This window comes from Lipotes vexillifer, unplaced genomic scaffold (assembly GCF_000442215.2).
Source record: "Lipotes vexillifer unplaced genomic scaffold, Lipotes_vexillifer_v1.1 scaffold1484, whole genome shotgun sequence".
Taxonomy (NCBI): Eukaryota; Metazoa; Chordata; class Mammalia; order Artiodactyla; family Lipotidae; genus Lipotes; species Lipotes vexillifer.
This window is the reverse complement of record NW_006798010.1, coordinates 812,409-826,388: the sequence shown is the minus strand read 5'-3', so window position 1 is coordinate 826,388 and position 13,980 is coordinate 812,409. Positions and strand designations below refer to the sequence as shown.

General features: G+C 50.7%; 1 protein-coding gene across 2 annotated transcripts in view; it reads left to right on the top strand.

Moving 5' to 3' along the window:
* ACSBG1 (acyl-CoA synthetase bubblegum family member 1) overlaps positions 1 to 13,980 on the top strand; it is a 47,070-nt gene that overhangs the window by 7,787 nt on the left and 25,303 nt on the right. For both annotated transcript variants that reach the window (XM_007470040.1, XM_007470039.1), the window contains exon 2: positions 12,900 to 13,000. In XM_007470040.1, the coding sequence (XP_007470102.1) occupies positions 12,900 to 13,000 (101 nt within the window). The remainder of the gene's footprint in view (positions 1 to 12,899; positions 13,001 to 13,980) is intronic.

Below are 13,980 nucleotides of genomic sequence, written 5' to 3'. Positions count from 1 at the left end.
TTTTTGTGGTACGCGGGCCTCTCACTGTTGTGGCCTCTCCCATTGCGGAACACAGGCTCCAGATGCGCAGGCTCAGCGGCCATGGCTCACGGACCTAGCCACTCCGCGGCATGTGGGATCTTCCCGAACTGGCGCACGAGCCCGTGTCCCCTGCATCGGCAGGCAGACTCTCAACCACTGCGCCACCAGGGAAGCCCCTTTGCCCCATTTTAATTGGGTTATTTTTCTTTTTCCTTTCTTGTTGTTGTTGAATTGTTAGAGTTCTTTATATATTCTATACAATTCTCTTATCAGATAAATGATTTGCAAATATTTCCTTCCATTCTGTGGGTTATCTTTTCACCTTCTTGATGGTGTCCTTTGAAGCACAAAGAGGTTTAATCTTGATGTAGTCCAATTTACCTGTTTTTGTTTTGTTGCTTGTACTTTTGGTGTCATAGCTAAGAAGGCTTTACCTAACTGAAGTCCACCTCCGTGCTTTCACTGCCTAGGGTGTGGGTTCCACCCCTGGTCAGGCAACTAAGATCCCACAAGCCATGTGACGTGGCCAAACCAACCCCCCCAAAAAAAACAAAAAAATAACAACTTAAGTCCACATAGATTTTCTTCTAATATTTTTACAGTTTAAGCTCTTACATTTTGGCCTTTGATACATTTTGAGTTAACGTTTTGTGTATGGTATGAGGAAAGGGTCCAACTTTATTATTTTGCATGTGGATATTGAGTTGTCCCAGCACCATTTGTTGATTTGTACCATTTGTTGAAAAGTATACTTTCCGCATTGAATTGTCATGGCACCCTTGTTGAAAATCAGTTGACTATAAATGTGAAGGTGGATTTCTGAATTCTATATTCTATTCCATTCATCTATATGTCTATCCTATGCCAGTATCACTTTGTCCTCATTACTGTAGTGTAGGTTTATAGTATGTTTTGAAATCAAGAAGTGTGGTCCTCCAACTTCGGTCTTTTTCAAGATTGTTTAATCTATCCTGGGTCTTTGGAAGTTTCATAGTAATTTTAGACCAGTTTGTTAATTTCTGCCAAAATGCCAGCTAGGATTTTGATAGAGATTATGTTGACCGATAGATCAATTTGGCTATCCTTTTTTTAAAAAGTTTTTTTTAATTAATTAATTTATTTATCCCTGGCTGCATTGGGTCTTCGTTGCTGTGCGTGGGCCTTCTCCAGTTGTGGTGAGCGGGGGCTACTCTTCATTGCAGTGTGTGAGCCTCTCATTGCGGTGTCTTCTCTTATTACAGAGCACTGTCTCTAGGCACGTGGGCTTCAGTAGTTGTGGCGCATGGGCTCAGTAGTTGTGGTTTGCAGGCTCTAGAGCACAGGCTCAGTAGTTGTGGTGCACGGGCTTAGCTGCTTCACGGCATGTGGGATCCTCCCGGACCAGAGCTCAAACCCACGTCCCCTGCATTGGCAGGCAGATTCCCAACGACTGCACCATCAGGGAATACCCAATTTGGCTATCTTAACAATATTATTATTGCCATCTTAACAATATTAAGTCTTTTGATCTTGAGATGCCTTTGCATTTGCTTAGTTCTTTGTTAATTTCTTTCAACAATGTTTCATTCTGTTCAATTAAAAAATCTTTTTTCTCTCTAGTATTTGGATTAAATAATTTCTATTATTCTGTCTTCATGTGTATGAACTTTTTTTTGGGGGGGGGTAGTTTCCAATTTGCTGTTAAGCTCATCTGATGAATTTTTCATTTCAGAGATTGTACTTTTCTTATACTTTCTATTTTTATGTTGCAATTCTCCATCTGTTCATCATTTATCATTTTTTTCTTTAAATTATCAAACATGTTAGTAGCTGTTTTAAAGCCTTTGTATATTTATTCTAACATCTGTGTCATACCTGAGTTGTTTCTATTGGCTGTTTTCTTCCCCTTGATTTTGGCTCACATTTCCTGCTTTTTAAGATGTCTGATCATTTTTTTTGTTATATGTTGGATACTGTGATATGTCAGGAGTATGCTGATTTGAAGAATTTAAAAATACATGTGCATTAAACTAGTGTCTCAACCACAATGCTCTGCCTTTCTGAGCCAGTTGCTCCTAAGAAAACCCATGTTGCTGAAGTGTGTGGAGAGGCATAAGGAGCTTCAGAGAGCCTCACCCAATTTTAGGCAGAGCATATGGTGGTTCAGAACATAAAATCTGGAATCAGATTGCCTGGATTTGAATCCCAACTATTCCAATTACAAGCTGTATAACCTTCAGCAAGTTACTTCATCTCTTTGTCCTTCCATTTCCAATCAGATGGGGGATTCTAATTTAGTACCTACTTTATAAGATGGTTGAGATAAGTAAATAAGTTAACACATGTAACGCAATTGGAACAGCACATGGCACATACTAATTGCTCAGTAAATGTTAGTTCTCACTTTTAAAAAAGTGAAACCATGTTCCCCTAAAAGGCTCCCACAGCGCTGTGCCTCCACCTCGTGACCCCCTTGCCTGCCGTGCTCACAGATACCTCTCCTGTACACAGGCCATGTATGTGCCTCTCTCCTTCACCCTCCTCTTTAGACTGTGGGCTCCTCTAGGGCAGGGACCAAGTCTGGGAGCCAACATTCATATGCTGCAGGGACACGACACCCCTGTTGGTAGAAGTCTAACTCCCAGCTTTGCCCCCAACCTGGCACAATGAAGTTCCTCTGGCCAAGGAGTGGGCAGTATTCTTCCTTCCTCTCATCTCCTTAGTAGAAACATGGAAAACCACCTATCAACAGAGCTGGGACTTAGAGACTATCCCTTCCACCCCTTCATTTTATAGATGGAGTAGATGAAGTCCTAACAGGAGAAGTGTGCCCAAAGTCATGGCAAGTGATGGGAGATGGCAATTTTCTAGGAGTCTTTGCTTTGTGTTGGAATTATGTCAACTCCAAGCTTCATACTGCTCTCCCAATGATGATTCAAAACACCATTTGACAGTTATCTGTGTCTGTCATCAATACAACATAAGAAAATGGTTTGATGCTTTAAACCTTGGCTATATCCAACATTTTTCAAAATTTTTTAAGAAGGGCATAAAGAAGGGTCTAATGATGAATGATTGGAAGCAGGAGTTTAGAGGACCATGGGATGCCCACCTTTCTACACCTCCCGCCCTTTTGCCCCTGCCCCACCCACTCGAGTCACCCAGTAGACCTGAGATTATTGAGGTATAGCATAAACACTGAAGCCCACTTGCGCAAATTTGCGTCCTACTCTGCTAACTGAAAGACCTTGAGCAAGTTACATAATCCCCTTGTACTTCAGTTTCCTCATCTGTAAAGTGGGGATAGTGAGAGGAATTACCTTATGGGGCTGTTGTGAGGATTAAATGTGTTAATATACGTGTAAGGTGCACAGAACATTGCCTGGTGCACAGTTATTGCTGCATACCTGTTAGCTATTAGCCATTACTATCGTTATTCTTGCCTTGTTTTCCCCCGGCTCCTCAGGCCTGGGAGCCTAGTAACACCCAACCTCGTAGCCTTGTCTCTGCCTGGTGCAGCAGAATTCCAGCTCAGGCCCCCAAATCACCAGTCATAGACAGAAAACTGGAAGGCCCTCTGTCTGTGACTTATCTGAGGAAACTGAGTCCCAGAGAGGACCAGGGACTTGCCCAAGTTTACCCAACTAAGGCAGAACCTGGGCTAGAATCCAGATGTCCCAGTGCCCAGGGACCTGTCTTGGGCATGACCAGACTCCTTCCAGGCTTTGCACGGGAGCTCAGTGTGACCGTGCAGACTGTGTGATTAGCTAGACAGGGTTAAACACTGAGCCACTGCCAACTGGGTTAGAAGTCAGCTGGCTGGCGGGACGGCCCCACCACCATGGATGGTGGGAGCCAAGGTGAAGCTGGGACTAGTCTTTGGCCTCTCAGCAAACACTCTGCTGTTGGGCCCTTAGACTGGGGACTCAGTCACAGTCAAGGGCCCCTTAGTGCCTGCCCCAAATATGCTCCTTCTGGTGGATCTGGGGGGATATGTCTTAGACCACCCTTGCCCCGTCCTCACGCTTTCCAAGAGACCATGGATCCCCAAAAGATCTCTGCATTGGCCAAGGTCCCCCTGTGAGCTGGGGGACCAAGGCCGGGGACGGTCCACAGCCTGAGTCTATGACCAGGGCCCTGTATCCTGTTCTGTCTGCACCAGCGTCCCCCGCTGCACCATTGCCTGGGACGCTTACCCTCTGCCTCTCATAAAATAAACCTTCCCCCCTATCCGACTTTCTCCCTTTAATTTCGCTGTACCCCCTACCCCAGCCTGGGTCTGGTGACCCCCACAGTGACCTTGAATGCATCTTTTTTTTTGACTGTCAGTCCCATCATCTCCAAGCCTTCCAGGCAGGGAGCAGGCTCACTGGGCTCAGCTCTGCCCCCAGGCCCCCTGCAATGTCTGCAGAGGAGCCACTCAGTCAATAATCATCGTAGGAAGAAGGAGAGTCGCGGGGCGGGGAGACGTCATTTCCAGCTCTGAGAATATGGGCTTAAGGTCTTCATCTCGTGGTGGACAATTATGTTTTAAAAAGTAACACCCGGACTCTCAATGTTAAGTGCTCTGGGATGGGCTCAGCCAGGGCAGCTCCAGGAAGAAACATGAGAGCTGGGGGTCCCTCCCAGAGGGCTTCCGGGAGGAGGAAGGGTCTGAAGAACAGTTCTGCCAGGGGGAGGCAACCCTGTGGCTTTTCTGTTTTGTTTTGTTTTTTTTTTAACATCTTTATTGGAGTGTAATTGCTTGACAATGCTGTGTCAGTTTCTGCTTTATAACAAAGTGAGTCCGTTATACATATACATACGTCCCCATCTCTCTTCCCTCTTGCGTCTCCCTCCCTCCCACCCTCCCTATCCCACCCCTCTAGGTGGTCACAAAGCACCGAGCTGATCTCCCTGCGCTAGGGGATAGAAAGGGAAGATGACACATTTCCCAAGCCCTCCTACCTAGAATAAGCCCATTTGCCCAGCCTCCTCGTCAGTTTGGGAACTCTACATCCGGAGTGGCTGTCGAGCTGCCCGGGAGGGGCTGAGGGATCTGGGCACGTGTTCCTGCTAGCCCCCCGAAGTGAGGACCCTTCTCCCGCCATGCCCACCCGCATCCACCCCCAGTGCCAACTCCAATCATCAACAGCAATGCTCTGTCCTCACTAGGAAAGCGGGAGAAGAGGGGCAGCCCATATTCTCTTCAGGACAGAGGGAGAGTCCTCATTCCCTTCTGGGGTTCACTGGGTTGGTTGTTAATATAGCATGGGCTTCCCAAGCCCCCTGCGTGCCCTGAAACTGCAAGAGAGCATCTGGAAACATTGATGGCGGGGCAAGGGGAGGGCTTCCAGCAGTTTCTCAAAGGGCTCATAACTCATGGGAGGCTCAGGACCAACATCCCGAACCCAAATTGTCAGGGTGCCCTGAGGTGGCAGTGGGCAAGGATCACTGGGGGAAAAGGCCATTAAGAAACTGGAATTTGGGACTTCCCTGGCGGTCCAGTGGTTAAGACTCTGCGTTTCCAATGCAGGGGGCACAGGTTCAATCCCTGGTTGCGGAACTAAGACCTCATGTGCTACGCAGTGCAGCCAAAAATCAAACTGGAATTTGAAAGGGAAGAATTCTCTTGAAGTGGATGTGCTGGTAGTGACATGCCAGCTTAGTGTAGCAATCTGGAAGTCATCTGCCATCTGACTGGTGGAGGGCCTTGGAATAACTCCTGCCCCATCCTGCTGCTATGCCCTGACTCTTAGCCTTCAAATTAGGACTTAAGTTCCCCCTAACACCCAGTGGGACTGCCTCCATTTTTTTTACTTCATCCAATTCCCACTCACCCCAAGGCAGTTGGCAGGTGAAAACTAAGGTGGGGAGGTAACTCTGGGGTGATGGGAGTGGGAGGTGAAACAGCACAGTGGTTGGGAGGGGGGCTTCTAGAGAGCATGGCCCAGGTTTTAGAAGATGCAGGTTTACTGCCACAAACCTGAGAGTCTCTGGAATGAGGTGCAAGTGGAGGGGGTGTTTGGGGACAAGAGGGCAACGTGCAGAGATATTGTTACCGTGGAAGAGGGGCTTGCCAGAGGCAATGTGAGATGAAGCTGTTGGCTGATTTTTTTTTTTTTTTCGGTACGCCCCCACAACAGTGAGCGGGCCTCTCACTGTTGCGGCCTCTCCCGTTGCGGAGCACAGGCTCCAGACGCGCAGGCTCAGCGGCCATGGCTCACGGGCCCAGCCGCTCCGCGGCATGTGGGATCTTCCCGGACCGGGGCACGAACCCGTGTCCCCTGCATCGGCAGGCGGACTCTCAACCACTGTGCCACCAGGGAAGCCCTGTCTGAATTTTATGATGCAAATAATGGTTAGATCTAGCTTATGTGGTGTCCTGGATTCAGGGACAGTTATGGAGACCTGGATTTCGAATGCCATCTCTGCCTCTTGCTGGGTGTGTGACACTGAACAAGTCTAAAACTCTCTGGGCCTCTGTCACCTCACCTGCAAAATGAGACTATTACTACATTCCATATTAGGTTGTTGGGAGAATGCAGAGAGCTAACGCACATAAAGCACTTGGCACAATACGTGCGTTTAGTAAAGAAAAGTTAAAAAAAAAAAAAAAAAGGTCAACCCCCCTGCCCAGCCCCTGGGGCCCAGGGCTGGCTCCAGGTGGAGGGCCCAGTGGCAGGAACAGTGTCCTTGTGTGGCTCTACCAAGGATGACAGCCAACACACCCACCTGCACTGGCGTCTAGACCCCTCCCCTGCCTCCTGCCCTCTTTATGTAAGCCTCACAGGTGAGCAGCTAGGACCTGCGCCAGATGGGTCAGAGGTATCTGGGGCCACACCCCACCCGCAGGCCCAAGGCAGGATGGGGCGGGTCCCCACTGACGCCCAGCCCCACTGCATCATCACCTGGAACCAGGGGACCCGGCAGCGCTGGCTCCGACACCCATGATGCTTTAGCTGAAGGAGCACAGGGGATGTTGAGCTCTGTGCCTGCCAGCCCCAAGGAGGAAGGTGAGTGCCCCGCAGCAGCCAGACCCTCTCGGCATGCAGTCCTCTCTAAGTCCTCGGTGGGCGTCTTCCGGCTGGGAGTCAGGAATCACAAGAGAGGTTTCAGGGGCACTGATCTTTGAGGTGAGACAGGCAGGTCACGTAGACTAAAGAGCAGTGGGGGGCGTGGGGTCCACCGTGCAGGGGAATATGGGGAAACCAGTGGGAAGCAGCGCTGCAGACCAGGTCACTGTTGAGAGCTCCAGCCTGTGCCGAGGGACCAGCCTGTGTGGCCAGGACCGTGGGATTTGGAGGAGGCACTGTTCCTCTCCCTACTTGGGGTTTTTAGGATTTGGGAAAGTATTTGGGCAACGCCCTCCACTGAAAACATCCTGTGGCGTATAGGAGTAGGGTTCTCCCTTTGCCCCCAGAGCAGAGAGAGGTGAGAACCAGAACAAGAAACGGGGGTGTGGGGCCAGACGGTTGCCAATAGTGGGCAAGAGTCTTTGCAAAGCAGGAGGCCCAAGAATTTGATGTATTTGCTCATCCTGGTGACCGATTGGCCCTGGGGACTAGAGAGCCCGGAGCCCGAAGGCAGCCACCTCCTGCAATGCTGCGTTGTTCCTGATGCGATCAGAGCATGTGGGCTTAGGAGATGGTAAATTGCAGTCTGGTACCAAGGCCGGGAGCCACTGAGTCGTGTCCAGGAAGGAGGGCAGGTGCCCCCTAGCCCAGCCAGGCCGCAAGGTGACTCATGCTGTGTCTCTATTGCAGGATGGTTTTGTGGTGCTGGACCTCTCTGGGGCTGATGCGGCTCTCCCGGGGAATGCTGGGACAAGCTCTCTGAGGTTCTCGCTCTCTCCCCAGTGAGCTCGCAGGGTGTGGCCACCCCTCAGGGACCATGCCAGAGGCACTCCTGCTCAGGTCTGCCAGCTCCACCCTGAGGACCATGTAAGGAGCAAGGATCCCACCCTCTTCCCACCTCCCGGCCCCCACACTGCCTCCCAGGGAGAGTACCCAGGCTTGGCAGGGTGCCTGGACCCCCAGACTTGGATTGGGTCTTTTCACCCTACTTAGTCACCATCCTATTCTCACCAAAGAATTTCCTGCTACTTATTCCCCAAAAGATCCATGAGAGTTCACCAATAAGGATGAGAGCTGTTGATCTACTAAGCACTTTACATGTATCCTGTTATCCTCACAACAGCCATAGGATTTAGGCAGAAAACCTAGGCTCAGAGAGGTACAGTGACTTGCCCAAGGTCGTACGGCAAGTAAAGTGACTTGAACAGGCCGACTCTGGTAAATCTCAACGCTCTATTGTTTCAAGAAAGCATTTATTGTACACCTACTGCACACAGAGCAGAGGGTTGATTGGGAAGAAAGAGCCACAGAAATAAAGAGGAGGTGGATCCCCATCCATGAAGGGTTCACATGGAAAACGAAGGCTCCCCTCGACTTACGTGTCACACGCATAGTGACAACTTGGGAACAATTAGATCCAGCCAACATTTACTGAGCTCCAACTGCATGCCAGAGAGTACTTAGGGACAGAGGTCAGGGTTGAATCAGACATGACCCGTACTCTCAAGGAGCTTCCCAAGCCACGTGTGGCCTTCAAAGCCCAAACCTGAGTGTTTGAGGGCTACAAGGGTGAGAGGTATTGGGGATAATCCGGGAGGACTTCCTGGAGGAGATGAAGGAAGCTTTTGGCAGGCTGTGTCTCTAAATGGTTCCCATCAGCTCTTCTGCCAAGATTGGAGGAGAAAGGAGAGCCAGTTCAGAGAGAGGCGAGTACGGGCTCTCCCAGACTGCTCTGCCTGCCCCACACACCTCACAATATGTCTGCTCATACATGCCCTTCAAGTGTTTTCTTGCTCCCTGTGCGACTGGGCAGGTGCTGAAGAAGTTTTTGCTTCTGTGAAAGTGAGTAAAAGGCAAGATGCTCATTGTGTGCGTGTGTGTGTGTGTGTGTGGAGTGTGTGTGTAGAGTGTGAGCTGGGGTTGAGAGCAATGTGTGTGTGGAGTGTGTGTGTAGAGTGTGAGCTGGGGTTGAGAGCAATGTGTGTGTGTGTGTGTGTGTAGAGTGTGAGCTGGGGTTGAGAGCAATGTGTGTGTGTGTGTGTGTGTAGTGTGAGCTGGGGTTGAGAGCAATGTGTGTGTGTGTGTGTGTGTGGAGCGTGAGCTGGGGTTGAGAGCAGTGTGTGTGTGTGTGTGTGTGGAGTGTGAGCTGGGGGTGAGAGCAATGTGTGTGTGTGTGTGGAGTGTGCGGTGGGGGTGAGCGCTGTGTGTGTGTGTGTGTGTAGTGTGCGCGGGGGGTGAGAGCAATGTGTGTGTGTGTGTGGAGTGTGCGGTGGGGGTGAGCGCTGTGTGTGTGTGTGTGTGTAGTGTGCGCGGGGGGTGAGAGCAATGTGTGTGTGTGTGTGGAGTGTGCGGTGGGGGTGAGCGCTGTGTGTGTGTGTGTGTGTAGTGTGCGCGGGGGGTGAGAGCAATGTGTGTGTGTGTGTGGAGTGTGAGATGGGGGTGAGAGCAACGTGTGTGTGTGTGTGTGTGTGGAGTGTGAGCTGGGGTTGAGAGCAATGTGTGTGTGTGTGTGGAGCGTGAGCTGGGGTTGAGAGCAGTGTGTGTGTGTGTGTGTGTGGAGTGTGAGCTGGGGTTGAGAGCAGTGTGTGTGTGTGTGTGTGTGGAGTGTGAGCTGGGGTTGAGAGCAATGTGTGTGTGTGTGTGTGTGGAGTGTGAGCTGGGGTTGAGAGCAATGTGTGTGTGTGTGTGTGTGGAGTGTGAGCTGGGGTTGAGAGCAATGTGTGTGTGTGTGTGTGTGGAGTGTGAGCTGGGGTTGAGAGCAATTCCCGTCCTCACCAGGGATACTTTTTGGATCTTCTTCGTCCTAGGAATGAGTAAAGCAGAGGCAAGTCAGCCTCGTTGGGCCGTTTTCCCACCATTACTGTTATTCTGCTGCTTAGGAACTTCCGCCTCTGGGACTGAGCCAAGTTCTGGAGTGCTGTATTCCAGGAGGAGTCTAAGATTCCAGAATGACGGGTTTACCGTGTCAATCACCTTTGACAGGCTCATCGTGTTGACTATAATAGTCGTACCTCACTTGCTGGGGTCATTTACCAGCCACTTGTACCTTCTGGAACAGCAGCAAGAATTAGAAGGGGCCCAAAATGCTTTTGAGGAGTCAAAACTGAAGGGATTGCTCCCCAAATCTCTTTTCTTTGAGGAAAACATTATAAATTCCACTTTGGAAGCCATCTCCTCTGAGTTAACTGACAATTCTAACAAGCTTGGATATTTTATTTCCTAGTCTGCTACCCAAAAACCCTGTAAAGTAGGAGGGAGGTGAGCTGCTAGAGGCCAGCACAGTGACAGTGGCGAGACGTGACCACTAGTAATGCAGGTGAGGATTAAAAACTAAAGATGACCACGGCCAATAAAGACATGTGAGGCAGCAGCCACCTTGGGAAGGGACAGATGGCCCTCGACGCGATGCAGTTTCGCTCATTTTTGTGTTACAAGCCAGACCTGTAGAGTTTGTTACTAGTATGACCTTGAGTGAAGTGAGCAGGAAAAAGTTATAGGGGGGTCCAGCAAATTCTGTTTCAGATGATGGACAAGGATACCCTCCCCCTAAGGGGACTAAATCTTGAAGGTTCAAACCAAGAGGAAGAGCATACTTTACTCATTTGGATAATTAGGTGTTTTTTCTTAATTTATTTTATATTTGGCTGCATTGGGTCTTCGTTGCTGTGCGGGCTTTCTCTAGTTGCGGCGAGCAGGGGCTACTCTTTCTTGCGGTGCGCGGGCTTCTCATTGCGGTGGCTTCTCTTGTTGCAGAGCACGGGCTCCAGGCATGCGGGCTTCAGTAGTTGTGGCACGTGGGCACAGTAGTTGTGGCTCACGGCTCTAGAGCACAGGCTCAGTAGTTGTGGCGCACGGGCTTAGTTGCTCCACAGCATGTGGGATCTTCCCGGATCAGGGCTCGAACCCGTGTCCCCTGCATTGGCAGGCGGATTCTTAACCACTGCACCACCAGGGAAACCCGTTTAGCTATTTTAAAACCAGAACCAGTTTATGCAAATGTTATTAGGTGGCAGAAATGCTGCCTGTACCTTTTGATGGTGAGGATTTAAAAACAGGCTTGTTTGCGAGGAAGCAGTTAAGATGGTGGGAGATTACAAGCCAGTGATTGCCTTGGCTAATTTGGGGGTGGCTGCCCACAGGTGGTGATTTCAAAAGCTGATTGGCTTTAAGCACTGGGTTTACCCTGTGGGCAGCCCTACCTTTTGAGGACAGGGGCCGAGTTAGAGCATGGATGTTACACCAAGTTCACAGTCCTCCCCCGGACTCTCAGTGTGGGACCCTCTGCCTAGTTATGTGCATGTCCCCCCCATTTGCTCTGTAATTGTCTGAGCCCAGAGTGCAGGAGCCATTTGATAACATTATAGTCTTCTTTGTCCCAAGGTGGAGGCAGCTTTTACTCAACAACGCAAGAGAGTAATGGCAGTAACCGATGATCCAAAATCAGCAGGACAAGTCCCACGGTGTTCAGAACCCTCTGTTTCCCTCTGCCTGGCACAGCAGGCCTCACCCCAGAAGCATGCTTTGTCATCTTTTCAGTCCTTCCGGCAGCCTCCCTGGAGCAGGTCACCATAGCAACACAAGGGCTGCTTCAGCCCCGTGGCCCAGCCTTGTTCACAAAGTTCCCAAGAAGGGGACCAGCTTGGCACCCCACTCATCCCCCTCCTCCTCACTGCCCTCCCTTCATAACCTCATGATATCTTTTGCTTTAAAACCTATCTCAGGTTCTTAAACAGACTGGCACCAGGTGGGCCTGAATGTGTTTGCAAACTTAATTTGAACCTGTGGTACCAGCAAGGAGTAAGGACGAATGTGAGAAGCAGGTAACTGAGCAAGCTGCCTGGGGACTAGGTAGGGATGGAACCAGCCCCACCCTGACAGAAGGTGGGATTCCCTGGAGCCAGGGTCCTGCCCTCAGGGCTGCCAAGACCAGCTGCACAGGTTGCACACTGCACAACTCCAGTAGGCTCTGTTTACATACCCGATGACTGTGAAAGGTGTCCCCGGAGTTGAGCAATCCTGCTTGACCCTGAGATGTATACTGAACCCCATCTGCTCATCCACCCAGGAGATTGAGGTCTGGCCAGTTGAACCCTGAGGAGGAATCATGTCAAGGAGCAGTGAGGCTGAGTTGATAATGGAGGCCCAGTAACCCCGTGGGCTGTGTTGACCAGAAGAGGAGATTCATTGTCCAGAGCCGCCAAGCCTGGGAGGCAAGGGGGATCTGGGCCAGGAGTGAAGACAGATGACAAGAGCCCCAGATTTCCCTGGTCCAATGCCTGTTCTGTCCATCAGGGCATGGACATAGGGCACACTCACAGACACCGTTGCAGGGGAGAGGACCTCACTTGGGGACCTGCTTAGGACTCGTGAGAGCTGTAGGAGTGTCCTCAGCTCCACTCTGAGTTTCTAAGCATGGCTATTCCCAAAGCCTGAGGGCTGGTGGGTGTGGAGAGAAAGGGGGTGGGGGCACCTCCCAACCCTCAAAGTTTTCATGCCACTGGAGTGGTGCTCAGAATCCTCCAGTGCCAGACCCCAAGGCTTTCTTTGTCCAGATGGGGACACTTGAGCCCAGAGAGAGGCATGCATTTGCCCAGAATCTCACAGCAAATTAAAGCAGAGCAGGACTTGATTTTTCTTTCTACTGAGTCCTTAGAACCTGAAGGGGGAGGGTGGCATGGGAGTGAGGTTAACTCCTGCAACTACTAAAGTCTTGTCCCCTGACTCACCCGGGAGGCAGAGATGCCAGTGTCACCCCCGGGGCTGCTGAGATGTGTTCTGGGCCAGCATCGGGAGCCCAGGCCAGTCTGCCATCTTCTAACACTTGTTTTCCCCCTCCCCTACCAGCTCCCTGACTGATGGGCGCACACTCTCCAAAGAGCCCCTAAGCCATGCTCTCAAGCTCTCATCCCCAGCAAAGGTGAAAGATGCCCAGTTGAATTCTCCAGGTGAGCCAGGTGGGAGGCTGCTGGGCAAAGCAGGGTGGTCCAGGGCAGGGATGGAGCTGTACTGGGTATGCTGGAGGGGGTTGACGGGACACTAACGAAGCAAGCCAGGGGACCCACACAGGACAGAACTTTGGGGGACTGGGAAGGCGGAAATCCTGATCTCCATGCCCACAGGGACCCCGCCACGCCCCTACCCTCTCTGCCGCCATCAGGGCCAAGCCTGATGGAAGGAAGAGGGAGGAAGTTTTTTTCTTCAAGAAGTTTGGGAAGGAGAGAGGTCAGAGGTAGAAAGACAGCTGGGGCCTCATCCAGGGCAAGCCGTCGATACCTGGGATCTCGGCTCGGGGTTGCTGAAGGATGGGAGGAGGCCCAGATAAGCAAGGCCTTGGAGAGTCCAAGCGAGTTGACTGGGCCCAGGGGCAGGCTGGCCGGCCCAAGCTGGCAGAGTTGTTTCTGGAAGCTTGGGAGGCCACATGCTCTTTTAAGGACGTTCACTTCCAGATAATTGCACCTTGTGAGAGGCAGAGTTATCATTTACCCTGACGAGTCATCAAAATGATAATAACACAGCTTTTGTTCATTTTTATTGGCTGTACAACAATATTGTAGCAACAACAGACGTTTAAAAAAAAAATACAAGGACTCGGTGCCTGGCACAGAGGGTCACTGCCTCCCGGGTTCAGTGCTGTCCTTGGGATGGTACATTGTTGCTGTCTTGTCGCTGGTCTGTGTCACCTCTCAGGGGTGAAGAGCTTCGTCTGAGGTGCTGGTTTTCTCAGTTGTGATTCGCCCAGCTTCAGGCTCCTCAGAGAAGCCAGGTGGTGATACTGAGGCCATTCCAGCTCCCTTGGGCGTTCGTTTGGGTGGGAGCTGGTCGGGGGAGATGACAAGCTGACTGTTGAACTGCTTGTATATATATATATATATATATATATATATATATTTTTTTTTTTTTTTTTTTTTTTTTTTGGGGTTCGGGG